Source organism: Phascolarctos cinereus, unplaced genomic scaffold, assembly GCF_003287225.1.
Source record: "Phascolarctos cinereus isolate Bilbo 61053 unplaced genomic scaffold, phaCin_HiC Scaffold_726;HRSCAF=1367, whole genome shotgun sequence".
NCBI classification, from domain to species: domain Eukaryota; kingdom Metazoa; phylum Chordata; class Mammalia; order Diprotodontia; family Phascolarctidae; genus Phascolarctos; species Phascolarctos cinereus.
The window spans coordinates 249,892,678-249,920,581 of NW_027556098.1; the positions used below are offsets into that span (position 1 = coordinate 249,892,678).

Below are 27,904 nucleotides of genomic sequence, written 5' to 3' on the forward strand. Positions count from 1 at the left end.
GCTGGTGCTGTATCCACTGTGCCACCTAGCTGCCCCCAAGACTTTTTTCCTCTTTTTTTTTCTTTTTTTCTTTCATTAGGGATTTTCAAACAGACTTTGGTCAAGGAGCTTGTGTAGCAAAACTGAAATTCTAGGTTAAAGACATTACCACCCCAAACCTCAGTGATACTGGGCAAATAATAGTCCCTTCAGTAGAAGGAGATAAGCTCACCAGTGTCTCTTTTCAGATGTTCCTTCATTAAACATCTTTATTGGTATTTATTTCCTTAATTTGCTCTCCCCTGCTTTTTGGACTCCTGGTGAAGTTTGCAGAAATCATGTATTGCTTTTTGCCACCTCTGAGGCCTACATGACTGAAAGGGAGTCTCAAGGTGAACACGTAAGGGTTTGGGGCTTTCCTCAGAGTATGAAAGAAGCTATAGCCAACTCTCAATCATCTGGTGATGTAGGGTGACTGTATCTACAGAGAGTCCTGAAACGTTCTCCACTAAACTTTTAGTGAGACTTCTTTGCTCTGTCTACTAAGCAAAATAGCCTCTCTGCTTTGGTAACCCCTGTGGAGCGTTCACAGCTGCATTGAAAATTAAAGGACCCTGCTGTAACCTGCATACTGCAAGGATGAGGGCATTCTCTCCATGTAATTGAGAGTTGGCTGTATACATCCTGAATGCCGGTAGCTGAGAATGAAAGTCGCACCAGAGGCCAGAGCATAGACTCAGGGCTGTCACGTTTGAGGGCCCAGCGTTATGGATCTTGGAGAACTATGTGTATTTCTGAAGTAAAAGTCGTCATACTTGGTGGTTGTTATCACTTTGCCTACTTCTTAAAATAGCTCTGTTAATTTCAACCAAATTTTTTTACAGGTTGGAAATTTCTCAGTTTCAGATATCGTATTCAGCTTGCTTTGATCAGACACTATTTTCCCCCTACTATATAGCAGAAATTGAGTGTACTGACTTTTGATGCCCTTTAGCTTTAATAAAATCAAGTACACATGCTTTCTACATCGTTTGTGCCTGGGCTTTCATTTCAGAAAAATATCCAGCAAGACAACAGTGACGCTGGAACACAGCCCCAGGTACAAACTGATGGTCAACAAACTCCACAGTGTCCCCCTTCACCTGACCTTCCCTCTGAAGAAAACAAAACCCCCGATGCTGACAAAGTGAGTGATTCTTCTAGTTCATTCCATTAGAAAATGTTACAACGTATAAGCATTAATCATACCATACAAAGTTAACTGTTCTTCTTACATAGGATTTTCATGTTAACTTTTTTTAAGTAGCAACACTGAAGTCAATCCAACGTTTTGCTTTAGTTCCAAAAGCTTCTAACTGTTGATTTGCTGCCATTCGGTAGTAGAAAATTAGTTAATTCATTACCTTAGGATATTAGCTTTTGGCAGCAGACATAGGTATAATTGTATTGCATGTTTTTAATTGATGACTTTAAGTTGGTTTTACCTTTTTAACTTATCAGCAAATAAATATGTGTAGATAGATTGATTCTTAGTATATTTTCTCCTAAAGTAATTCTGTACTGTGTTGAGAAAGTTATGAAGAACTAGTAATAAGCAGAACATTTTAAAAGCAGTCCTCGCCTACCCCAAAACATGGATTTTATGTGAATATGTATGATAATAAGCAGCAGCACCATGCAGCTGTTTGTCTGCATTTATACAGCCACCTCTCAATATTTTCTAATAAAACATTTGTCAGTTGGTGTTGATGGTCTGCATGTGCAAGTATAACTAAAAACTAATTTGCCCCTGGGTCATTTTGCACTGAATGCATGTGAAATTTGTTCTCTAATAACTGTCCATCTACAAGACTTTTCTGCTTTATTTGTCCAAAGTTTTTACTGAAAAAGAAAATAACTCCATTTTTTTTATAATTGAATTTTCTGATAAATTGTGCTGTGGTTTCCCAGCTGCACATTTTCACATTTTATACCATACTGGTTAGGCTTTGTTTCGATTAGTTCCTTAAAGTGCTTCCAATGTCATAACTTTTTAGTTACTTACCATCCTTCATCTTGTGACATCACAATATCTTGGATATTTTTCTCTGCTGTCCATTTATCTCCATGATCAAATTTGGGAATTTGATTATAGGTTTCTTCCCTTTTACATCCCATCCCCCAGTTAAAAGACAAGGTTGATCGAATTGAAGCTGTTCAAGTCATTTCTATTAAATCCAGGTTTCACTGCCATAGTAAAAGCCTAACATTCCTTTGTGTAGGCCTTTCTTCCCTTTTTTTTGGGGGGGGGGTAAATTTTGATTAGTACCAAAGTCTACCTCCCAGAGGATCCTAGTAGTGGTCTTTATCTTGTTTCCATGATATAAGCTTTCTAATAAGACTGTTTGCCCAAGTAGTAGAAATTATTTGCAGTTGTCCATTCTGTATTTCTAATGAAGACCTTGGATCAAGACTGTGCCTTTTTATTCCTAGAACTTAATGCAGCATGCTACACACAGTAAGACATTCCTGCTTATATGTGTCATGACCGAAGTGCTTTGCTGATGCAGGATAGTCAAACACTTTCATGTGTGCTTTAGGGACATGATTGCTATTGTAACACACCCTCGTGAATGGTTGTCTTTGTGAGCAAAGTTTTTGGAGTTTCTCAGTTCCCAAGGATATTGACAGCATCTCCTAAGGTCCCCCCCCTATTGATAAATCATCAAACATGGCTATATGGAAACAGTGGGCTTCATTTTATCACATAGCTCTTTATAACATAGCTCTTTCTCCCTCCTGATAGGGATGGGATAAAATGAGACTATACTGAACACCAGCTTTCAATGATTGCCCCATGTTCCTGGTAGTAAATTTTCAGATCCTAAATGATAGTAAAATATTGGCGGTGCTTGTCAGTTGCTTTCCTTCTTGAGTTACAAAAAAGATTCTTTGAAATCTTATAACCATGTTTACTATTCTTTAAATATTGAGCAACAATTTATGCAATACCTTTGTTCTTTCAGCTTAACGACTTCAGTGATCTGCCATCATATCCAGTAGCTTTGCCAATTTTTTTTCCATTGTGTAGCTTTAGTAGCCTTAAATTAGCCTGTCACACCCATGTGCTTGACAAAATTTCATCCCAAACAGTAGAAGCAAAACTTAATCTGAGTAACTCTAACAGGAATCCTGACGTGGCTCTCTGTACTACTCAGTGGTATTAGAAATATGGATTATTTCTCTTTATTCCTTCTTTAGATCTGTGGGTAGAAATATTCATTCTTTTATTAGTCTTTATGTCACTCTGGCTTCATCTTTAACCCACTGATCACATTTTTTAGTTTTCTATAAACCTTATTGTATTTTTTTGTGTGTCAGGAGAGCATTGCTTCCTTCTAACAGTTTAACTTCCCTTTCACTGTCCTCAGTGCCAGTATTAATGATGGCTATCTGGATTACTCTTGGGAGATGAAGATTGTCTGGTCCAGGTGGAATGCCAGAATGTTTCTTGTCAGCATCTTTATTGCTTCTTTTAGATAACATTTTGCAATGCACACTAGTCATATCATTAGTCAACTTAGTCTCTTAGGTAAATAGTCTGTCCTTTATTCATTATTGTACATCCTTGTAACAACCCAGATGTCAGTAAGGGAAAACTGTTTTGACACTTGCCATATTTGCTTCTCCACTGGGTGGAAGAGGCTATAGCATTCATAAGCTACTCACTGAGTAGAAATGTGAATTGTTACTATTGGTATTTTCTAGTGCTTAAGGGGAAGTAAAGTTTTTGGTCAAAGTTTAGGGACCAACTTGGCTAACAAGCTGTGTGAACTTAGATCCCCCCTCTCTGAGCCTCAGTCGCCTTCTGTAACTTATTCAGGCTTGCCTCAGATGATCTGTAAATTTCTATCTTATCCTGTCCTTCTTATCCATAAATTTCCTTAAGGTCCTTTGCATAATATTCTATAATACCTTATGGACCAGCTACGTTATTTACTCCTGTTTTGAGCATCACAGATATTCATTGAATTATTTGTTACCTAATCAGCTTGCCTCACATTGACAAGTATGGTAAACCTGAATTTTTTTAGTTCTCTTGCTTGGGATCAGGATGTAGAAATATGTACCTTTCGGATAGTAGAGGGGGCGGAAGCGTGGTTAACAAACAAGTATAAGAAGAATTTCTGTGCCCTATTTGAACTTTGTGTTTACAAAACAAAATTTTTTGGTAGCTGCTGAGTTAGATCATTTTATGACCTTTTTTCTGTCACTTAGCTACAAAGCTGGCTAAAAGTAATAAAAAGACCAGAGGCATAAGTAGGTGAAAAAAGAAATATTCAAAATCCCCATTAGGTATTTATTTCCTTAGGCCAAAATTCCAGAAAGTCACATTAACCATAGCGATTGTCCAGATTGTTGGACATCGTCTAGTTTTGTAAAAGTACGTGATAATACTGGAATATAGAAATAATAATTGTAAGTAGCACTGATTGAATTCTCATTTGAAATACTATCACATTCTTCTGAAACTAAGGATGTTGAGAATTTGAAGAGATCCCAGAAGAGCCACAAAGATGGAGAAATAAGGGGACTGAGGCATAATTCTTTGAGGATAGCATAAGCATCATAGGAGAGATTTAAGTAGATACAAGAAAAATTCTGACAATGAGGTATGTTAGTCATTAGAATACATGCTTATTGGTAGTACAAAAGTTCAGCCATACAGCACTATCCCATCTCCTGTGACTATGATTATGGCCCTTACTGGAGATGGTTTCTCAGTCTAGTGATGAATCCCACTTTATTTGTGTAAATGTATCTGTGTGGTTTTTTAAAGGAATGCTTAAGAATTGTTTTCTCTCTTAAAGGCAAATGAAAAGAAAGTAGATCAGCCTCCAGAAGCTAAGAAACCTAAAATAAAGGTGGTGAATGTCGAGCTTCCCATTGAAGCAAACTTAGTGTGGCAGTTGGGAAAAGACCTTCTCAACATGTATATTGAAACAGAAGTAAGTTTCCAATTAAGTATTTCTTTCACAGGTCTGACTGATGTGTTTGTTTTATGTTGTGTGTATATTCAAATAAATTTTATTTTAACTTGAACTAATGAAACTGGAAAAATGTGTAAATACTAATAAAAAGTTGTAAATGAGTCATAAAGAACCCTAAACTATAACATACTGTGTCAGTGAAACTGTCTTATTTGTTTCCACAACTAAACTTTTGCATATTTAATGTGAATTTCGTAATGCATATATTTGGTGTGAACTGCATGTTCATGGACAAACATTGGCCACATTGAGGAAACTTAAAAAAAAATCTCAAAGATAGTCCTGTTGCAGTTAGCTAGGCTTTGGGCCTGTTTGATTTAACTGAGCCTCAGTGTACTTACGCATAAAGTAGGGATGATAAATCTGTAGTACCTCCATCACAGAGTTGTGAGACTCAAGTAAGAACTATGTAAAGCACTAACTTTTAAGCCATTTATAAAAGTTTAGTGTCATCAGAGATTCATAGATTGATCAGCAAGGAACCTGAGAAAATCTAACTCAGGCCTGCACAACATACCAACTTCAGGTCGTACATTGTGCAGGCCTGCTCTTAACCCCTTTGTTTCACAGAATACAGGTTGACTTGCCAAAAATCATATATAGATAGTAAATGGAAAAGTCAATATTCCATGCCTGATCTGGTGCTCTTTCCATTGTACTATGCCATCTCTCTATTGTGGATGACACTTTGGGAAACGTGTTGTTAATTATTTATTAAGTTTTATGCTAAGTGACTGCTGGAATGGACATAACTTTTGAAGTCTTATCCCAGTCATTACAGGATGCTCTAAGAGCATTTGGGGATCCAGTTTTCCTTCTTACTGCAACAAAGTGTTTATTGCTGATGATCGGAAAGGGTCATTGTCTATAGATAAAATAACAAGTCTCACTAATAAAATAGTTGCACTTATTTTCTTCATGTTCATGAATTAAGTTTATTTATAGGTGTCTTGACCAAAGAGAGATGCTGTTCTGGTTTTAAAATATCATGAAGTTATTTGCCTGTGTAGTTCTTTCTATATTGAGAGCAAAGTGTGTTGGCTGTCATAAACCAGAAGTATATTTGATATGCACAATCAATCCGTCAATTTAAAAAATATATTATTAACTTTGGGCTCTTTTTAGCAAGGTTCGATGAGCATAATGTCTGAGAAATTCTTTTTTCTTCTTGCAGGGCAAGATGATCATGCAAGACAAGCTCGAGAAAGAGAGGAATGATGCCAAAAATGCGGTAGAAGAATATGTCTATGAATTCAGGGATAAGCTGTCTGGGCCCTATGAAAAGTTCATATGTGGACAGGTATGGTAGCTGTCTAACCATGAGATTTACTCTTCTTGGTGTTACAGTCTTTTGGTTGTTAGATTTTGTTTTCTGGTCCACAAAACATTGTGTAGCTTAAGCTTATAGAAACTGAAAGCCCTGTAAGTTTGAAGCTTGTCAACCAGCGTTCCCTTTTTACAGATGCCAAAGGAGTACTGACAACAAGTAAGCCTATGTTACTTGGTACCAGTGACTTCTAGAAACCAAAGTCACAAACCTAAGCTGTTTAATTTTTGTCCTTTGTAATTTTCTGAGGTGACTTTTTTGCTTTTGGGTTTTTTTTAACTATGTCCCCAAATTCAGTTCAGATGAGGGATGCTGTTGAGTGTAGCCTCTCATGATTCTCCATTCTGACTCCTCTTTCTCAGTCTTACTTTGTCACCATTTGTATCAACCCCTAACTGTATATATACTTCCAGGCTCTATCCTGGGTTCTCTTTTTCTCCTGGATTTTTTGGGTGACTATCGGTTCCCATGGGTTCAATTATCACCTATACAAATTATTTCCAGGTAGATTAATCTTGATATCAGTAGATAAATATCTACATATGGTAAGTTGAGAAGTCGGACCAGTTAATGGTAGGACATAATGGGTATAGAGCCTCTTGCTTAGTTTTGTAAAACATAGAATTCTTGAGGAATAAATGAAATGGTTGTCATCTTGTTTTGATTTAGAAATTAGGTAGTCAAATTAAGATTAGGTCTCAAGAAGATGAGGAATGTCAGAATGTTTGAAGAACTAAGTACAAATACACACACACACTCTTTGCTTTTGTACAAAATTTATACAGTGGCACATACTAAGTGTCTAATAAATGCTTATTAATAAGGCCTGATCCCAAGTATTCATTTGGCTTCTTTTTGAATTGGAAGCCTAGGTCTAGAGCAGGTCATCGGGAGACTCAGAATGTTTCTAGGACTAATGCTGGACATTTCAGGTCTTTTCTTAGGTTACTCCAAGGATGGTCCAATCCAGTTCATTTTAAGACTCCTTTATTTTAGTAGAACCTAACAGTCTGGTCAGCCCTAGAGCCTAATAAGTTTGGGAGCATAAAGGGGGTGGGAGGAAAATTACATTTCTGGGTAATCTACTTCATGCTGCAGGAATTAGGGAGAAATTTATAGCATTATGAGTTTTGGTAATGAATAGTGGATTTAAGAATTTGTTTGAAGGCTCGCTCACATGATGATATAATTTAGTGGATAGACTCATTGGCTAAGAACCAAGATGTTAGCTCTTTGTTGATCAATCCTGCTGATCTTAATTAAAGATGAGTGACATTGATGTATATTAGAATACTGAAGTTGAGTGTTTTGGCATAACCATTACTTCTTACTTTCCTCATAGAGCTATTTATTGTGAAGTTTAATGAAAAATTTACTGTGAAGTCTCCATGCAAACAAGTAGTGGAAGGAATTAGTCTCCTCTCAACCTACCTTAAAAGTGGGAAATTACTGGTAGAATCCCTTGAGACTGAGCCAGGTGGAATAACATTGGGCTGCTTATAAATTACTTGGACTCCTCAAACTACATTATAAGCACAATAATAATGTGTATATTTTCCAGATGAAATAATTGAAACCCCAAGGCTGTGATATAACAGGCTACTGATTAGAAATGTCATCATGATTCTTCCAAATCCTCTTGAAGAATTTTATGTATAACAAATAAGTACTGTATACTTTACCATTATTTGATGCACATGCACTTAATACTCTTATACTAAATGATTTCATTTGAAGAAAGTAAATCCCACATATCTACCTGGAACCAGGATATATATCAGTCATCCTAGTTCCCACTCTTCTTTCTGAAGGTTTTATGTGGGCTTAAGTACACATTATGACCAGTATAGCTTAGCTCTACAGAACAAGACCTACAGCTTATAGACTTTAGCACTTCTTATGAAATAATGCCTAGATTCAGTTGTGGTAAAGCCAAATCTGAATACTCAACATTTCATTTTCTAGGATCATCAAAATTTCCTGAAACTCTTGACAGAGACTGAAGACTGGCTGTATGAGGAGGGTGAGGACCAAGCCAAACAAGCATATGTTGACAAGTTGGACCAGTTGATGGTAGGATACCTGGCCATAGGGGCTACTCCAGGGGTGGGCAACTTGTGGCCTCAAGCCACAGGTTCCACCCACCCTTGAGCTATTCCTTTGTTTTGTAAAAGTTAAGTCTTGCAGAATAAATGAAATAGTTGTCATGTGTCTCATTTTGATTTAGAAATTAGGCACTCCAATTAAGATTAGGTTTCAAGAAGCTGAGGAACGACCAAGAATGTTTGAAGAATTAGGACGAAGGCTGCAACACTATGCGAAAATAGCAGGCGACTACAGGAATAAAGTAAGTCCTTCTGCATATATCGAGGTGAAACCTATGTAGAAATTACCGCTAACAAATGAGCCAACTGGGCAACTTCCATAAACAGCAAAATTCCCCTCAGAAAAGCGGAAATTGGTGTTTTGAATTGGGTTGTCCTCTCCTTGCCCCCTCAGCTACACTTCAGAATTTGCCCAGAAACCAATTATAACACAGTGAGGAGTTGATGTCTCTTACAAGATTTTAATTCACTTCATGTACTTCATTAGCTGTCCCTTTTACTTCAGGTGTACCTTCATCTTTTTAATTATATAGAGTAACCAGTTTTGTTTACTCCATTCAGGATGAGAAATATATCCACATTGATGAATCAGAAATGAAGAAAGTTGAAAAGTCAGTCAATGAAACGATGGAGTGGATGAATAATGTCATGAATGCTCAGGCTAAAAGAAGCCTTGATCAGGACCCAGTTGTACGTGGCAATGAAATAAAAATGAAGATAGAGGTGAGTGTTGCCACATAGCCCTGTTTTCTTTCCCCAAGCCTCCATCTGTGAGACTGTGTCCCCAGAGTAGCTCCGTGGATATTGAAGTTAGATCCATTCTCAAGAAAGATTTCTCTTATCAGATGAGCCTCTGATGACCTGCTCCTTTCATCCTCTCATCTCTAGATGAGCTCCTCATGCCTGGCACTTAATAAATGCTTATTGATTGATTGAATCACATCCCCTAGAAAAAGGCAGAGAAAAGTTAAATCTGATAAACAGTAGGGTCTTAAATGATGAGAGGCAGTGTGGTGCAGTGGCTGGCTAGAGAGCCAGCCTTGGAGTCATGAATTGCTGTCTGGGTCCACCTCTGCCACATTCTGGCTCTGTGACCCTGGACCTCTCATTGCTCCTGGCCACCCTGCAAAACTCTTAAATTCCTGCTGCATTCTTACTAGTGATGCCACAGTCCATTTTTTTCCCTAATGAGAGTGATGAAGCTCCTGCTTTCTTTTCTCAGCTTAGTGCACAGAAGAATGGCCTGGTGAAAATGTTTGTTCTGTCTTTGTTCAGGCTGTACGATTCAGATTTATACAAGAATTTAATATGTAAAATTCTGTTTTAGCAGGATAGATTGGCATTGGATAAGGAAATTAGAAAGTAGAGAAGAAAGATCTCTCCAAAAAGGCATGAAAAAATCTGAACTAACTTCATTTTGTCTTTCTGCCTCAGGAATTAATCCATACTTGTGAACCAGTTGTAACACAACCAAAACCAAAAGTAGAATCTCCTAAGCAGGAAAAAACATTGAATGGCCCCAATGTGGATAAGAATGAAGGTTTTGAAGTGAAAAATAACATGAATGCTGAAGGCCTGCATCAGAATGGAGACTGTCATCCTGGTGACAACAGCACCATTCACATGGATTTGGACTAAATCACTTGGAGTTAAGCAGGGTCACTACCAACAAATGATGAAGAAAATATTTTTTGCTGTAGTATGTAATTCTAAAAGACATACTGAGACTTATTTATATTTTCTTTTTTAAGAATGTTTAGAAATTTTTTGTGTATTATATGGAAAAATGCAAAGCTTAAGTCTGTAGTCATTATGATCCTAAAAGGGAAAATTACCTTGGTAACTTTCAGATTCCTGTGGAATTGTGAATTCATACTAAGCTTCTGTGCAGTATTAACCATTTGCATCAGTAAGGATGAAATTGATTTTGTCTTCTGGAAAAAAAATGTACTGCTCATTCAAGAGGGTTGTGACTAAAAATCTTTAAGCATTTGTTTCTGCCAAGGTAGTTTTCTTGCATCTTACCCTGCGTTTCCGCATGTGTGTGGGTGTGTATGTGTGTAAATATGGTTAAATCTGACTTCATAAGGGCTTTCCAAAATCGTCTAATAGGGTAGAACTTTTTTCTTCATTATTATTTATATGTCATTGGGTAAAACAAAATATAGTGAAATGTATTTAGTAGCATGCAGAACAAAAACTTAAAATTTATCTCTTGCTAAACAGTACATTGTCCTGTGGAGATTTACCAATGGAGGAAATGTTGGTCCTGTTGTAACTGGTATTGTGAAGCATTTAATGAGCTTTAATAATAAAGTTCAAATAATGGTGTCATTTCTAAACTGTTGGCTTTGTGGGTAACTTTTAAGCACTGATAGAAGCTTATAGGACAGGCCACTTTTTGTGAAACCTCAATTCCCTTTTCATTTTTTTCCAATTTATAAAATTAGAGCACCTGTCTCTTTAGTTCAAGGTGGCAGCTTTAAGAAAAGCTGACATTAGCATTTGTAAGTAAGGACTGAACACTGAGGTATAGAAGATAATGAGCAATTTGGTGGGGGTGCCTAAGTTTTATGTTTTATTACTGTTATTTATAAAAGCAAACATATTTGTTTATTTTAGAGAGGTGGAGTCTGTAGCCTGTTTGTTCTACCATTCCTTCCCCACCACCCAACCCTCCACACATAAACACTAAAAAAAACTACAACATTCTCTGGTAGTAGAATGTCAGTAATTTTGTGTTTACATTGTTTGAAGTACTCATTCCTTTAGGCTCCGTATACTGTTACTCAGCACTTACTCTTGAAGGTGTAAAACAATAAATTCCCAAACCTGTTACAGGAAGACAACTTTAATAGGCAGCAAATGGTAATATAATTGTTACTGGATCCAAAAATTAAATGTTCTATTGTTGAATCAGTTGTCCTGAATCATTAGATACAAGACCGTTCTGAATGAGGTGTTCTTAGTAACTGAGGGTTTTTACCTTTCTGTTCCAAATCTTCTAAAAATGTATTATATGCTTTCCTTCTGCCTTAATTCAGTTCCATAAGCAGCCTCTGCTGTATGTAATGTACAGATTTGGGCACTGGGTATTACAGGGGTATTCAGCTAGGTGGTGCAGCAGATTAGAGCGCTGGACTTGGAATTGAGAAGACTTGTCTTCATGAGTTCAAATCTGGCCTCAGACATTTATTAGCTGGGTGACCCTGGGCAAGTCACTTAACTGTTTGCCTCAGTTCCTAATCTATAAAATGAGTTGGAGAAAAAATGGTAAATCACTCCAGTATCTTTGCCAAGAAATCCCAAAGGGGTTCACAAAAAGTCAAACATGACTGAACATTACAGGGGTTAAAAATAGTTTATTTCCTTCAAGGAATTTGGTCTAGCGGAAGAGAAGGTATTAAAGGATAGATAAATAAGCATAATACAAAGGAGTGTGTGATAGGGGCAAAAAGGCCAGGTCAGATAGGAAAAATTTTAGCAGAGCTGTATGTAAGTTTGCTTTCATAGGAGTTATCCCTGAGTTGAGATATGAAAGAGGAAGAAGACGTATCAGAATGCAGAAGAAAGACATCTTAGTGGAAAAATCAATGTACTTATTTACCGTATTTGCTAGTATTTAGTATGTTAGGAGCTGGAAATACCAACACAACTGCCACTGGTCACAAGAAACTTGTCAGTGACATGGCCTTTTTTATTGGGGAAATGTATAATGCGTGAGGAATACTTCTGACTAGAGCTATGGATAAAGTGAAGTGTAAAGATGAATAGCTGTGGTGGAAAGTGGAGCTGAAACTTGCCTTTTCTCTTATTTTAACATTTTTATTCAATTATTTTTCAATTTAATATGAACTTTTTTTTGACATTTTAAAAAAATTTGCATTCCAAATTCTCTTCTCCTTTCTACCCCTCCTCCCTCCCTGAGAAGGCAATTTTATGTCAATTATACATATGAAGTCATGCAAAACAGTTCCATATTAGCCATGTTGCAAAAGACAACCAACAAAACAAGAAAAAAAATTTTGAAAGTATGCTTCAACCTGCACTCAGTTCTTCAGTTCTCTCTGGAGGCAGATGACATTTTTCATCATGAGTCCTTTGGAATTATCTTGGATCATTGTGTTGATCAGAGTAGCCAAGTCTTTTCAGTTCATCATCCTTACAATAGTACTGTTACTGTGTACAATGTTCTCTTGGTTCTTCTCGGATCACTTTACATCAGTTCACGTAAGTCCGCTGGTTTTTCTGAAAGCATCCTGCTTGTCATTTCTTATAGCGTAATAAACAGTATTCCATCCCAACCATAAACCACAACTTGTTTAGCCATTCCCAAATTGATGGGTGTCCATCTTCCAATTCTTTGCCACTACTAAAAGAGCTGTTCTTGTACAAGTAGGTTCTTTTTCCTTTTCTTCTTTCTCTTTGGGGTACACACCTAATAGTGGTATTGCTGGGTCAAAAGGTAAGCCTGATTTTATAGCCTTTTGGGTATTCCACATTGCTGTACAGAGTGGTTGAATCAGTTCACAACTCCGCCACCAGTGCATTAGAGTCCCAATTTTTCCACATCCTCCCCAGCATTTGTCATTTTTCTTTTCTATTATTAGCCAATCTGATAGGTGTGAGGTGGTACCTCTGAGTTATTTCAATTTGCATTTCTCTAATCATTAGTGATTTAGAGCGTTTTTTCATGTGACTACTGATAGCTTTGAATTCTTCTGAAAACTGCTTGTTCATATCCTTTGTCTACTGGGGTATGGCACTTAATTTTTATAAATTTGGCTCATGAAACTTGCATTCTCAATAAAAGTATTTGACTCTAATTAACAATGCTTTCAGAAATAAGTCCTAGGAATGTGTCATGGGAAACCCTTCAGTAATATGCCTTCCTTTATTGAACGTTGGCTTTCTATTGGATTTGCTGCAATTGTAGTATTTTAGGGTTGGGATACTAGGATCTTCTTTATAACCCATTTTCCCAAACTTCCCTACCACCATCCTAGTCCAGCAGGTTCACAACCTCTGTCTCAGGATTACGCTTCTCGTTCACCCTTGTGTATCCCATCAATTGCCAAATCTTGGTGACTCTGCTTCCACATCCAACCCAACCCAATCCAGTCCAATAAACATTTATCAAGTATCTACTATGTACTGTAAAGCACTGTGCTGAGTGCTGGGGATATAATTAGAACAGTTTTTGTCTTTGAGGAGCTTACAGTCTGATACAGAGAGAAAACAAGCAAAAGGAGACAAGGAGGAAGGAGTTGGGGGTAAGGAGGGGCATCAAATATGCAGTTGAAACCTGGCAGAGCAGTAGATGGCAGAGTGGAGTGAGCTGAAAGGTACAATTTCTTCTATAAAGGAAGGTATTGGGAGGAGTTTGGTGCTCAGCCCTCCAATCAGAGAGGAGAGGAGGCTGAGGGAGGTAATGGATGCCATCTCCAGCTCTCCCTTTCTATTCAATGACAGTCACTGGCCCTGATATCAGAGCCATTACAGACAGCTCTTTGTAATAATGCCCCAAAAGTTAACAGCCTGCATATCCTCTGACCCAGCTCTATACACCTACTCCCATTTTATCTCAAAAGGGGAAGAAAAGGTGGGGCGGAGCCAAGATGGCAGAGTGAAAGCAGTGACTTGCTTGAGCTCTCCCCCAAACCCCTCCCAAGTACTCATAAAAAATAGCTCTAAACAAATTCTGAAGCAGCAGAACCCACAAAAAGAGTGAAACGAATTTCCAGCCCAAGACAAATCTGGAAGATTGATCAGAAAGGTGTATCACGCTGGGCTGGGAGCGCAGTGCAGCGGTGTGGGTGTGCAGGCCACAGTGAACCTGGAGCAGGCCCAGAGGACACAATCGCAGGCAGCTGTGGAGGTTTCCAGACTCCTCAATCCACCAATGCCAAAGACAACTTAGAAGGTCAGTAGGAAAAGTCTGTTTCTGTGGGTGCTGAGACAGGAAGGTGGGGTTTCAACTCCATTCCCCAAGAGCGTGGCCCTGGAGGGGGAGCTGCTTCCCAAGCATCTGGCCCATAGACTGAGGGGGAATCCAGTGGCTGATCAGAGGGCGATTGCAGGGATCTCTTTCCAGTGCTGAGGCAGGAATCTCTTGCTTTGCCTGTGTTTGGATCTGGGTCACAGTTCTGGACTGCGGTGCTGGGGGGTGAGGAGGAGCACTGGTGTGGTAGAGCTTATAGTGGCTGTGGAGAGAAACCCCTCCTCACAGTTACAGGACAGAAAGGAATACTTGTGGTCACAGGCCAGGAAAGGAGTAAACACCTCGCCCCTTATCATACCACCTTGGAAGAACTGACAATATACACGTCCCTACAAGTATCTCTGAAAACAGCTATACAGACCCCTGAAGCTTGGGACAGTACACTCTCCACATTGGAAGCAGACTCTTACCTTAACAAAGAGTTTAAAACTCAAGTAATTGGCTGGGATCATGAGCAAGTAGCTCAAAAAAGAGTCAGACTATATTATCTTACTTTGGTGAAAAAGAAGATCAAAATATACAACCAGAAGAAGACAACAAAGTCAAAGCTCCTACATCCAAAGCCTCAAGAAAAATATGAATCAGTCCCAGGCCTTGGAAGAGCTCAAAAGGGATTTGGGAAGCAAGTAAGGGAAGTAGAGGAAAAACTGGGAAGAGAAATGAGAGTGATGCAAGAAAATCATGAAAAACAAGTCAACAGCTTGCTAAAGGAGACCCCCAAAAATACTGAAGAAAATAACACCTTAAAAAATAGCCTAACCCAAATGGCAAAAGAGGTCCAAAAAGCCAATGAGGAGAAAAATGCCCTAAAAAGAAAAATTGGCCAAATGGAAAAGGAAGTCCAAAAGATTACTTACTTCCTTAAAAATTAGGATAGAGCAATTGGAAGATAGTGACTTTATGAGAAACCAAGACACTGTAAAACAAATCCAAAAGAATGAAAAATTAGAAAACAATGTGAAATATCTCATTGGAAAAACAACTGACCTGGAAAATAGATCCAGGAGAGAGAATTTAAAAATTATTGGACTATCTGAAAGCCATGATCAAAAAAAGAGCCTAGACATCATCTTTCAAGAAATTATCAAGGAAAACTGCCCTGATATAGTAGAACCAGAGGGCAAAATAGAAATTGAAAGAATCTACAGATCTCCTCCTGAAAGAGATCCCCAAAGGAAAGCTCCTAGAAATATTGTAGCCAAATTCCAGAGTTCCCAGGTCAAGGAGAAAATATTAGAAGCTGCCAGAAGGAAACAATTCAAGTACTGTGGAAACACAATCAGGATAACACAAGATTTAGCAGCTTCTACATTAAAGGACCAGGGCATGGAATATAATATTCCGGAGGGCAAAGGAGATAGGATTACAACCAAGAATCACCTACCCAGCAAATATGAGTATAATCCTTCAGGGGGAAAAATGGTCATTCAGTGAAATAGAGGACTTTCAAGCATTCCTGATGAAAACACCAGAGCTGAATAGAAAATCTGACTTTCAAATACTCCAGTGGAACATGAAGAGGTAAACAGGAAAGAGAAATCATAAGAGACTTATTAAGATTGAACTGTTTACATTCCTGCATGGAAAGATGATATTTGTAACTCATGAGAACTTTGTCAGTATTAGGGTAGTTGAAGGAAAAAAATTGTATGTATGTATATATAGATAGATAGAGGGCACAGGGTGAGTTGAAGATTAAGGGTCATATCTGGAGAATAAAATTAAGGGATGAGAGAGAAGAAAGGGAGAGGTAGAATGGGGTAAATTATCTCACAAAAAAAAACACAAAAGAAAAGTCACAGTGGAGGGGAAACAGGGGAAGGTGAGAGGGAATGAGGGAATCTTATTCTCATAGGATTTGGCTTAAGGAGAGAATAACATACACATTCAATTGGGTATGGAAATCTGTCTTACCCTACAGGAAAATAGGGGGAGAAGGGGACAAGAGAGCAGGGGGATGATAGAGAGGAGGGCAGATTGGGAAAGAGGGTAATCAGAAGCAAATACTTCTGAGGAGGGACAGGGTCAAAAGAAAGAATAGAATAAATGGGAGGGCAGGATAGGATTAAGGGAAATAGAGTTAGTTTTTCACAACATGTCTAATAGGAAGTGTTTTGCATAACTGCACATGTACAACCTATATTGAGTTGCTTGCCTTTTCAATGAGGGTGGGTGGGGAGGGAGGAAGGGAGAAAATTTGGAACTCAAAGTTTTAAAAACACATGTTTTTAAAAAAATGTTTTCACGTGCAACTGGGAAATAAGAAATACAGGAAATGGGGTACAGAAGTCTATCCTGCTCTACAGGAAAATAGAAGAGGAAGGGGATAAGAGAAGGGAGGGGGGAGAGATAGAAGAGAGGGCAGACTAGGGGAAGGGGTATTCAGAATGCATGCCATCTTGGAGTGGGGGGAGGGGTGAGCAATTTGGAACTCAAAAACTTGTGGAAGTGAATGTTGAAAACTAAAAATAAATAAATTTATATATAAAAAAAAAGAGGAAGAAAAGGATGTGCATGTGGTGGGCCCAGGGTTCCCTACTTCCCGGCTATAGGGATTATTTTTCCCTAAAAGGCAGCAAAATTGTCCCTGGGATTTGCTTGGCCCCTGCCTTCTTTGATGAAGCTTAGGGGCATAAAAAATAATAACATTTATGTAGCTTTTACTATGTGGCAGGCACTGTGGTAAGCACTTTACAGTTATCTTATTTGATCATCACAACAACCCTAAAAAGTGGGTGCTGTTATTATCCCCCATTTTACAAATGAGGAAACTGAGGGAAATAGGTTAAGTGACTTGACAAGAGTCACACAATTAGTAAATATCTGAGGCTGGTTTGGAACTCAGGTCTTCCTGACTCCAGGTCTAGCCTTCTATCCATTTCACCTAGTTAACCCCCAAAAAGTCCAACTCATGCAGAGTTGACTTGCACGTATGTCACAAGCCATGTTTCTACATGAAGACGACAGAGCCACACCCAAGGTAACCTTGTTGCATATCCCTACTATCTTAGGGCAAAGTAAACCTTTTGTTAACTACTCTTTTGAGTGCTTCATTGTGCCCCATCAGAGTAGTGGTGTTAAGCCTGTCTCTAAGAGTACAGAAACACAGCAGCTCTTTTTGTAGTAGCTGAAAATTGGAAACTAAAGGGATGTCCTATTGGGGAATGGCTAAACAAATTGTGATATATAAAAGTGATGGACTATTATGCCATAAGAAAGGATGAAATGAACAATTTCAGAGGAAACTGGGAAAATCTTATGAACTGATGCACAGCAAAATGAGCAGAGCTAGGAGAACAATTTATATAGTCATAACATTATACAGAAAAACAACTTTGGAAAACCAGAAGTCTGATCACAGGCTCCAAAGAATGAAGAAATGTACCATTCGCCTCCTGACCGGAGAAGTAATGACCCTAAAAATATACAGAAAGACATACGTTTTCACACATGTTTAATGTAAGAATGTGTTTTGCTGGACTATGTAACTATGTATTGAGATTTTTTTTTTAATGTTTGCCTTAATTTGCTCAATAGGGGAGATCAGGACAGTGAGGGGCATGGCAGGAATGATAGATTAATTTTTAAAGTATTTGTTACTTGAAAAAAAAAGCTACCACCTTAATTCAGGCCTTCCTTGCCTCTTGTCTGAACAATGGTAGTAGCTGCCTAATTAGTCTCCCTGCTGCTGCTGGTTTCTCTTTTAATCCATCCTCCCCACGATTGTAAAATTAATGTTCCTAAAATATAGATGGTCTATGCCACTCTCCCAGTTGCCTTAGGTTGTCTTTTAAAGCTATTTATAATAAGGTTCTTACCTACATTTCAAGTTCTATTTCATCTTCATGTGTAAACTATTCCAAAATGGTTGGCCATCTGGCCTCCACACAAATTCCATCTCCTACCCCTGTGCCATTTCAGAGGAGGCTGTAAAGGACTGCCTCCTCACTGCTGAAGCATCCCTAGCTTCCTTGCCTCAATCAAGAACAAGATGATGAGGCCTCTCATGATTTCATCCTTGAAATTGTTTTGAATCCCTTGGTGTTATTAGTGAAAACTGGTATGGTGCAATGGACAAGAGGGCCCGACTTCAAGTAAAGACCTGAGTTCTAGGCTTGCTTTGGATACATACTGGCTGTTTGACTAGAGGCAAGTCACTTAACCATTAAGTTTCTCTAAGCAACTCTAGATACTGAATTGCAAGAAGAATTGCTACTCTAGGTAAATCATAAGAATGGCCTGTCTGAATCCTTCCCGACCCCATCATAAAAACCTATATGCTTTATTAGTCTATTTACATGAAGTGATCCTCCAGGAAACTGAGGAATGGGGACCTTCAGGTTATTGTTTGGGTTTTTGTTTCCTCTGTTCCTTGTACTAGATCTGGGCCAATTGTTTCATTGATGTCAGAAACTCTCAAAGTGGAGTGACAACTGTTGTACATCTTAAGGAGTTGGTTGGGGCCCCTGAGGTACTGGGTGACTTCCCATGGTAATATAGCTGATATGTTTAAGACAGGTCTTGCACATAGGTCTTCTGACTCTGAAACCTCTATCCACTACTACCTTATGCTGGCTCTCACTTTACAAACAGGAAATGATGAATAAATGTTTGTTGCATTGAATTGCTCCAAGTCACATAGATAATAAATGACAAAGCCAGGAACTGAGCCCTGGCTGCCTAACTCCCAAGTCCAGAACTCTTTCCACTTCACATCTATAGCTAGTGGTGAGCACAGCAAATTTAATCAGTTGCTTCATGCTGTCTTTAAAGGGGCCTTCTAGTTTCTGCCCTAATTCAAGCCTTTATCACCTCTTGGCTAGATTATTGTAAGAATCTCCTAATTGGTCTCTGTCTCTGGTATCTCCTTGTTCCACTCCATCTTCCACATAGCTGCCAAAATAATCTTCCCAAGACATAACTCTGAGCACACCCTGCTCAAAAAACCTTTAGTGGCATCCTGTTGCCACTAAGATAAAATATAAATTTGGCTTGGTTATATGAGGTTTTCAGAAATCTGGTTTCAATTTATCTTTCCAGGCTTATTTCATCTTGTTCCCCATTCATACACTTCATGGTCTAGCTAGCCAAACTACTTACTTTGAGCTCTTCTCTGAATTTTACATTCTGTCTTCCACCACCCCACATTCCCACAGGCTGTTAAGTCCAGAATGCATTCCTTCATCCTCCTAACCTTCCACAAAGGCTCAGTTCAAGGACCACCTTCCCACAGGAAGCCTTTCATGATGTCCCTACTTGTTAATACTCTTTCCTCTTGTACTGATTTACTATGTAACACATGCTGCCCACCCTCCCACCAGTAGAAGGTAAAGCTCCATGAGGGCAGGGGCAATTTCACTTTTGCCTTTGTATCCTTGAAGACTGTACACAACAGGCGAAAAATATGCCAGACCTGTCCTTTCATTGGTTAGGGAACTCCCAATGAGAAATTCCATGTACAAGTGCAAATTTGTATCTAGTTTTAGGGAGCTGTTGATCATTGATTGATCATTGATAATTTCATAATTAAGCTGTTTGTGTGGCCCTAGCCAAAACAGTGAATCCAAGTCCAAAGCAGTCTTCCATTTGTTTTTCTCATCTTCCAGAAAATATTACTGACTTAACTGACGTCATTGTTCTTGGACTGGCAGTATTCAGAAGCTGTATTTTAAATGACTGCCAGTGGATCACAGAACCACCTTTGACAGTTTGCACCCACCCATTCTTCTATCTCATCTGTGCCATTCGTTGGATGGGGGCATTATGGAGGAGTATTCCTTGCCATTTCAAGAAATGAGGGGGTTATGTTAGACGATCTCAAGCATTCCTGTCAACAGTAACACTACATAAATCCCATGAAATTACTAGACTGTTTTGTGGGTGGCTATCAAATTCTACCCATCAGAAGATGATGATCCTTCCGTGGAGGTGACATCAGGCCACATCTCCCCTCTCCCCGCACTGAGGCTCTTATTTCTAGTAGAATTCCAGGCATAGTAACATTGGCAATAGAATCTTTAATATTATGTGATTGAAAGTTCTGTATAATATCAAGCAGCAAACAGCTATGATAAGAAGTCCTTACAGTTTCCATGCTTTATAGTTATGAATTGCTTTACATTTTCTATTTCCTTTGGCCACAGTCTAGCATCAGATAGGTAACATTGGAGGGGAAGAAAGATAGGGAATAAAGGATAGATCAGATTTGTGACTTCACTAGCATAGGTGAGAAAACTCTTCCTACCAATGCAGGTCATCAACTTCTTTGCAATTTACAATCTTACAGAGCTGCCTTGAACATTTGCCCAGGGGAGGAAAAGTGCAGGAAAATGGCATAATTTTTTTACTAACACTAATATTTCTTGAGAATGATTTCTATTCAATCTGTAGAAATAGATAGATAGATAGACAGATTTTATACATACATATGTATATGTGTGTACATATTTACATATATACATATACATGCACACACATATACACACACATATAGGCTTTGCTCTCAGATATTCCTGCAGTTCTGAAATGATCTTTTATTGAGGGTTCAAAAGCAGAAAATATACCAAGCAGGGGAAGTAAAAAAAAAACAAAACAACCATTGACCCTTTCATACATTAGATTTCACCCTGTAAATGCTAAATTAATGTGTGAAACTTTCGAAAGCTCTCAGGTGTTGAATTTCTCAATCACCAAAGGTTTTATTTTATGAGTTCCTATTAGCACATGTAAGAATAGTCTAGCTATCTTCATTCTGCTTGAGCTCAGGGCCACTTATTTCTCTGTCAAATGCCAGGGTGGAAGTTGGCAAGCCCCCTCCTCCCCCCAAAAAAGAGCAGCATAATCATTAATTTGAAATTTTAAGATTCTGTTCTCATTAGCCAGAATTACAGCTGTGTGGCTTTTTCATAATTATTGAAAAAGTCATAATTTTTTCTACAGTAGCATTTTTTAAAAATAAATTTTTATCTTCTACATCATCTTCATTTTCTACTGTATCCCACTCCCCAACTCCTCCTAGAAAGCCATCCCTTAAAATATAAAAAAACAAAAAAGATCAGCAAAATTCACCAATATCTTGAAAAAACCTTATTTTATATGTAGTAGTCCATACCCATAGCCCTCCACTTCTACAAAGAAGAGGAGGCAGATCCTTTCTCATATCTCTTCTTTGGGACCTAGCCTGTTCTTTATCATTTAACAGCATTCAAGTCTTATCTCTGAAACATACTGGTTGCATGACCCTTGTCAACCTCACTTAACTTCTCAATGTTCTGGGGCAACTCTTTGACTATATAAATTGCAGGGATGCTTCCCTACTTTGGTGCAGGGAGTTTCCTCATTCAATAGTTCCCTTTATCAATGAAATGACAAGTTTAGACCCTGTCTCTTATCAAGATAGAGCAGGGAGCTCCTTAATGTACTCTCAATTCTGGATATACATCTCAATCCCTGGTTGCCAAAGCATCCCAGATGCTTCTGCATGATATATTTGACTGGAGCCTGTAGCTTTGGCAAGTTCAGTTGCTGCAAATTATCATTATTATTTTCATGCATGCTTATGATTCTTTGTCATTGGAGGCATTCAAGCAAAAACCGAGGGACTACTTCTTGGGAACATCAGAGAGAGGATTCCTATATTAGTGAAGAATTTGGATAATATGTCTCTAAAGTACCTTCCAGATCTAGAATTCTGGGGTTTCAAAACAGGTTTGTTTGCTTGTTTGTTTGTTTTACCAGCTGTGTCAGACTTTCTGTGTTGCCTGCTTGTAATACCGAAGCCAGGCTTTTCAAAATGCAGATGGCTATTCCACAAGGATTTTGTCTTTTTAAGGTTTGGGTCAAAGAGGGTGGTACTGTCTGCTCTTTTATCTGGGAGGCACTCATACGGAACATTATCCGGTCCCCTTATTGGGGTGGGTGCATTGTATGGTGCTTGAGATGACTTGCTCTGCAAAGAATTTCAACATTATCTGAGGAAGGACACCATACAGGGGAGCTAGGCGAACTAACTTTGCACTATGCCATCAACATTTTCCTGAATTTGCCTTTTTTTGGGGGGGCAATTGAGGTTAAGTGGCTTGCCTAGGGTCACCCAGCCAGTTAAGTGTTAGGTCTGAGGCCAGATTTGAACTCAGGTCCTCCTGACTTTTCAGGGTCCATGCTCTATCCGCTGTGCCACCTACCTGCCCCCAAATTTACCTTTTTTTCAAGCCACATTCAGAAGTGGAAAATTGGAATCAATATTGAATCAATCAGTATTTTATAAAAAAAACTTACATGCCCAGCTCTGTTTGTGCTGAAATGTGTCAAGTCAAGTTGGTGAGCATTTATTAAGCACTTACTATGTGCCAGGCACTGAGCTAAATGCTGGGAATACAAATGCAAACAAAAAGAAAGATAGTCCCTGCTCTCAAAGAGCTTACATTCTAAATAAGGAAGGTGATAAGTATTTATTATGCACAAACTACCAGCCATTTGGCTTAACTGCTTTGCAAATAGTAGCTCTTTTGATCCTTGTAACTGGGAAATAGGTGTTATTATTATCTCTATTTTACAATTGAGGAAACTGAGGCAGATAGAGGTTAAGTGACTTGCCCAGGGCCACTTAACTAGTGTCTGAGGCTGGATTTGAACTCAGGTCTTACCTGACTGTTGGCCCAGTTTTCTATCCACTGTACCATTCAGATGCCTTGGTGGGAGGAAAACAGCACACAAAAGGGAGATGAAAAGCTAAAAGAAGCAGGCCAGGAGATCACAAACGGTAAGAAGGCCACAGGTTAGAGGCATGTTCCAACGTGAGAAAGCTGCTGGGATGTGGCAGAGAAATCCAGAGAGTCAGGAGTAGAGCCAGGAGAGGAGTGTGCACATATAGGTTACAGTCCTTTCTACAGCATGGTTTAGCTAGTGGCTCCCTACAGCAAATTCTGCTCCCCCATCCCCCACTTTCCCCAGGTTATTGAATTGTTCTAGTTGATGTATTAAACAGGCTTTCAAGGGCCATTGGAGTCTAGGTGGTCATCACTCATTGCCCCATCACTCATTCCTCACCCTTCCCCTTCCTTCCTCCTCCAACAAAAATACTTTTCAGAGATGTCCTAAGCTTTCAGAGAGTATTTTGTTGGCAGGTACTTTGCCTAATCCTCTTTCCCACCTTCCTCTTCCCAGACCAGACAGCAAGCAGAACGTTCTTTCTTTTGTCATTGGCCCTCTCACCATCAAGGAAAAAGCCTCTTCTAATCTGCCTCCTTTTCCTCACTCTCACTATGCTTTTCTTCTTCTGGCTCCTGTGGTTTTTTCTCATATTTCTTGACTTTTGCTCAACATTTCTGGCCTATTAAAAATATCACCAGCCAATTACAAGACTCTTCTTCTAGCTAGGTAAGTGAACTTACTAATAGGGTGTCAGGATATAATTCTCACATGTGGATTTGCTTTGTTTTCTTTGTTACTGAGTGCTCCCAAGAAGAGTAGAGGTGAATTTTCCCTTAATTTATGTCAACGCGTGCTTCTGTGAGCCCAATTCTTTGAACAATGGACCAGAATAAACTATAATATGATGTAAAATTATTTGATTAGTTATGACCTTTGGTCAAATCGCTTTATCTCTACAGACCTATCTCCTAATTCCTTTATCCCTCTATACTAAGTCACTTGGCGATCTCATCAATTCCCATAGATTCAATTATCATCTCTATGCTGATGATTTTCAAATCTATTTATACAATCCTAACCTCTCGAGTGACCTCCAGCCTAGTATTTCTAACTCCTACTGGACATTTGCGACTGCAGACAAACTGGCCTACTTCTTGTCTCATCGTCTTCAAGAAGTCTTTCCTAATCCCTTTTGAGGCTAGTGCTTTCCCTGTGAAATTATCTCTAATCCTTCTTGTATATATCTTATTTGTACACAGTTATTTTTATGTTGCCACCCCCATTAGATTGTGAGCTGGAAAGCAGAGACTTGTATGTGTGTGTAGTTTTGGGTTTTGGTTTTTATTTCTTTGCAGTGTTTAGCACAAGTGCCTGGAACATAGCAGGTGTTCAAGAAAAGTTAGTTGACTGCCTGATTGGCTGTTTCCCAAATATAACATTCCACCCTCCACCTCTATGCCTTTGGAAAGGTTGTTCTGCCTTCCTGAATCCCACTTCCTCCTCCCCTTGGCTTTATAGACTCCTTAGCCCCCTTCAAAGCTGAGCTCAAATGCCAGCTCTTGCAGGAAGCTTATCCTGATTCCAAGTTGGTCATGCCCTCTCCTCTATTCACTTTGTATATATTTTGTGTTTGTTTTGCTGTGTTCACTTTATTTCTCCTCAACAGAATATATGTTGCTTATGGGCAGTCACAATTTTGTCTTTGTATCAGCAGTGCCTGGCACATTATAGGGACTTACTAAATGCTTGCGGAATGAATGAATGAGTGAATAAATGAATTAATGAAATGAGGGAATTGTATTACACAATCCTTCTCTAGTATCCCTTTCATCCCTAATGATCTTATGTTTAGATAGTCACATAGTGGATTCTCCAAGGGAATCTTACGAACAGAAAGCTGTAACAAGAAGGATTGTTATTATCATGTATATTTACAGTTTCTTCTCAACAAATTTACATATTTCTACTTTCTCTCCTGCCATCCCTGGAGGAGTATGTAGCAATAGTTACTCTTTGCAGAGGTGAAAATGGATACAGTAATGAAAAGAGTACATAATATTCCCAGGGTAAATCCCTCCCCCACCCCGGGAGATACAGGGGACAAAGGCAGTGCTGATAGGACAGTTCCTAATTTTCCGCAGCCCGGTGTTAAGCTAAGTAAATAACTGTTTCCTGGGGGGAGCTAGGGTTAAAGCGGGGTGGTGGAGAAGCTTGAATCCCAATTTGTACACTTAGACACAAACTCCAATTATGCTGGGAAGCTTGCCCACATCTGCTAAAATCATTTTTTTGTCTTGTTATTCTTTGACTCAGCATGAAAAGCTTCTTAACTTTTTAACTATTGTGGACTCCTTTGGCAGCCTGGTGAAGCCTATGGACCTTTTCTCAGAATCATGTTTTTAAATGCATAAAATAAAACACACAGGATTACAAAATACACTCTATTAGTGTGAATGGGTTTTTAATTCACTCTTCCTATACTGAAATGAAGATGTTTTTTTTCCATTCAAAGTTCCCAGACTCCCTAAAATATATACATAGAACTCGGGGGGGGGGGGAGTCTGTGGACCCCCAGTCATCTCTGAGGGAGGAGAAAAAAAGTGAAAGAAAAGAAAGTTACATGATAACTTTGTTATATGTTAAAAGACTAGCAAGTTGTACATAATAGATTTGCAGTTTCATGAACAATCATCTTTTTTTTCTATTCTACTATGTTATGAAAATGCTTGTTTTATTTCTTAAGTTCAGAATAAAATTTTAAAAAATTTAAAAAAAGAAGCCCTGGGTTAGACTCTGTTAGACCTTTTGATTTTGCAGTGAAGGAAAGTTGTGAGTAAAAGAAAACACAAGTTTCTCTAGTATTCAAAAAGACAAAATTAAGAGGAAGAGAAAACATTTTAAGTTTTTCTAGCAATCAGATTCCTAGGGAGCAGTTAAATGATCAGTCCTTTGAAGTAACTTTAGTTACCCTTTTCTTTAATATCACTTTAAAAAAGTCTGTACCAATAATAGACACATCTGGTTTTCTTCCTATAGGTGGAATATTGGCAACTTCATGACATTTGAGTGTGTGATAAGCATTGTGCCATCCAGAGTTAAATGGCCTGTTGGAATTCTTTTTCTGTTCTTGTGGCAACCTAAGAAAATAGAACCACATAAAAATGTTAACATGACATAGGCCAGGACTATGGGAAACCTATTTCTTATCTTCCCCAAATAATCTCCTTTAACTCATTACCTGTTGTATAAATAGTCAAAATGAGCTTTTCATTAGCAGATGGGGGAAAATAACCTTGGCCCAATTCTACTACCCATTCCAAGGATCTCAAATTTTTTTCTTCCCAATCATTTCTGTGTACCTTGAAGAACAATTGATTCTCATTGCTTCAGATTCTTATTTAACACCCTCCTAGACTCCAAGAAAGTTTTACCATTCCACTAAAACTCCCACATGATAGGTTTCAGTGACCTCTTAAGTATCTTCATTTTAGTGTTCCATGTGATGCTTTTGATCATCTTCTTCTTGATAGGTTCCTTAAAAGCCATAAGATTCTATGGTTCTGTTCTTTACCTTTATTTCCTTAATTTCTCCTAGAGCCTCCTTTATCCACCCTTTTATTTTTTCTCCCCATTTCCTAATTGAAGTATCCTTCAAAAACCTCTTTGATCCTCTCTTCATTCAATAAGTCAATGAACGAGCATTTATTAATCACCTATTATATACCAGGCATTGTGCTAGGTTCTGGGGAGATAAAGACAAAAAAAAATGAAATAGTGCCTGACCTCAAGAATCTTATACATAGGTTATCTCATAACATAACATATATATAACATATGTTATACATAGGTTATCTCATTTGAATCCTATAATAATCTGTTGAGAAGAATAAAGAGAACCCTGGAGATCCTGCTATAGCAAAATAAATTGAAGAATTTGAGAAAGACTAGGCTGGAAAAGCCTTCAAGTTTTTGAAGGGCCATCATGTAGAAGAGAAATTAAACTTTTTCTATTTGGCTCCAGGGAGCAGACCCAGGAGAAGTGGGTATAAGTTGTAGAGGGGCCCATTTTATTGGAGAGTTAAATCCATTCACATTTAAAATGCTGTTATTTAGTTTGTGTTTTTCTCCATTTAATTATTTTGCATCAATTTTTCCCTCTTCATTTAAGGAAGCATTCAGTTCCTACATTTTGTTTTGCTTACATTAATTTGATCCCAGTTTGCTCCCATAGACTCTCCTTCCATCCTTATTACTCTATTCTAGCCCAAGTTCCTTAAGTTTATTTTATTGTTGTTGTTATATTCCTTTTCTTTTCACTCTTTTCTCTTTTGTTGTTATTCAGTTGTTTGGTCATGTCTGACTCTTTGTAACCATGTGCACCATACTGTCCGTGGGGTATTCTTGGCAAAGATGCTGGAGTGGTTTGCCATTTCCTTCTTCAGTGCATTAAGGCAAAAAGATGTTAAATGACTTTCCCAGGGTTACACAGCTAGCACAGCACCTTGCACAGTGGTAGACACATAGTATTAATAATATCGATGATAGCTAACATTTGTATAGTGCTTTAGGGTTTGTAAAACATCTTACAATTATAATCTCATATGATCCTCACAATAACCCCAGGAGGTAGATGCTATTGTAATCCCTATTTTCCACATGAGGAAACTGAGGCAAAGGTTAAGTGACTTGCCCAGGCTTACATAGATAAGTAAGTGCCTGAGGTAGGATTTGAACTCAGGTCTTCCTGACTTCTGCCCCAGATTTCTATCCACTGTGCCACCTAGCTGCCTCACAGTAGACATTTAATAAC

The 27,904-nt window shown here is 38.5% G+C and overlaps 1 protein-coding gene across 3 annotated transcripts in view; it reads left to right on the forward strand.

Moving 5' to 3' along the window:
- Positions 1-10,783, forward strand: part of HSPH1 (heat shock protein family H (Hsp110) member 1) — a 29,682-nt gene extending 18,899 nt beyond the window's left edge. For 2 of the 3 annotated variants that reach the window (XM_020997153.2, XM_020997155.2), the window contains exons 12-18: positions 1,034-1,165; positions 4,830-4,967; positions 6,184-6,309; positions 8,302-8,409; positions 8,564-8,683; positions 9,003-9,164; positions 9,876-10,783. In XM_020997153.2, coding sequence (XP_020852812.1) covers positions 1,034-1,165; positions 4,830-4,967; positions 6,184-6,309; positions 8,302-8,409; positions 8,564-8,683; positions 9,003-9,164; positions 9,876-10,079 — 990 coding nt within the window. In that variant the 3' untranslated portion in view covers positions 10,080-10,783. The remainder of the gene's footprint in view (positions 1-1,033; positions 1,166-4,829; positions 4,968-6,183; positions 6,310-8,301; positions 8,410-8,563; positions 8,684-9,002; positions 9,165-9,875) is intronic. The other variant, XM_020997154.2, reaches the window with a different exon arrangement.
- The last annotated feature ends 17,121 nt before the right edge of the window (positions 10,784-27,904 follow it).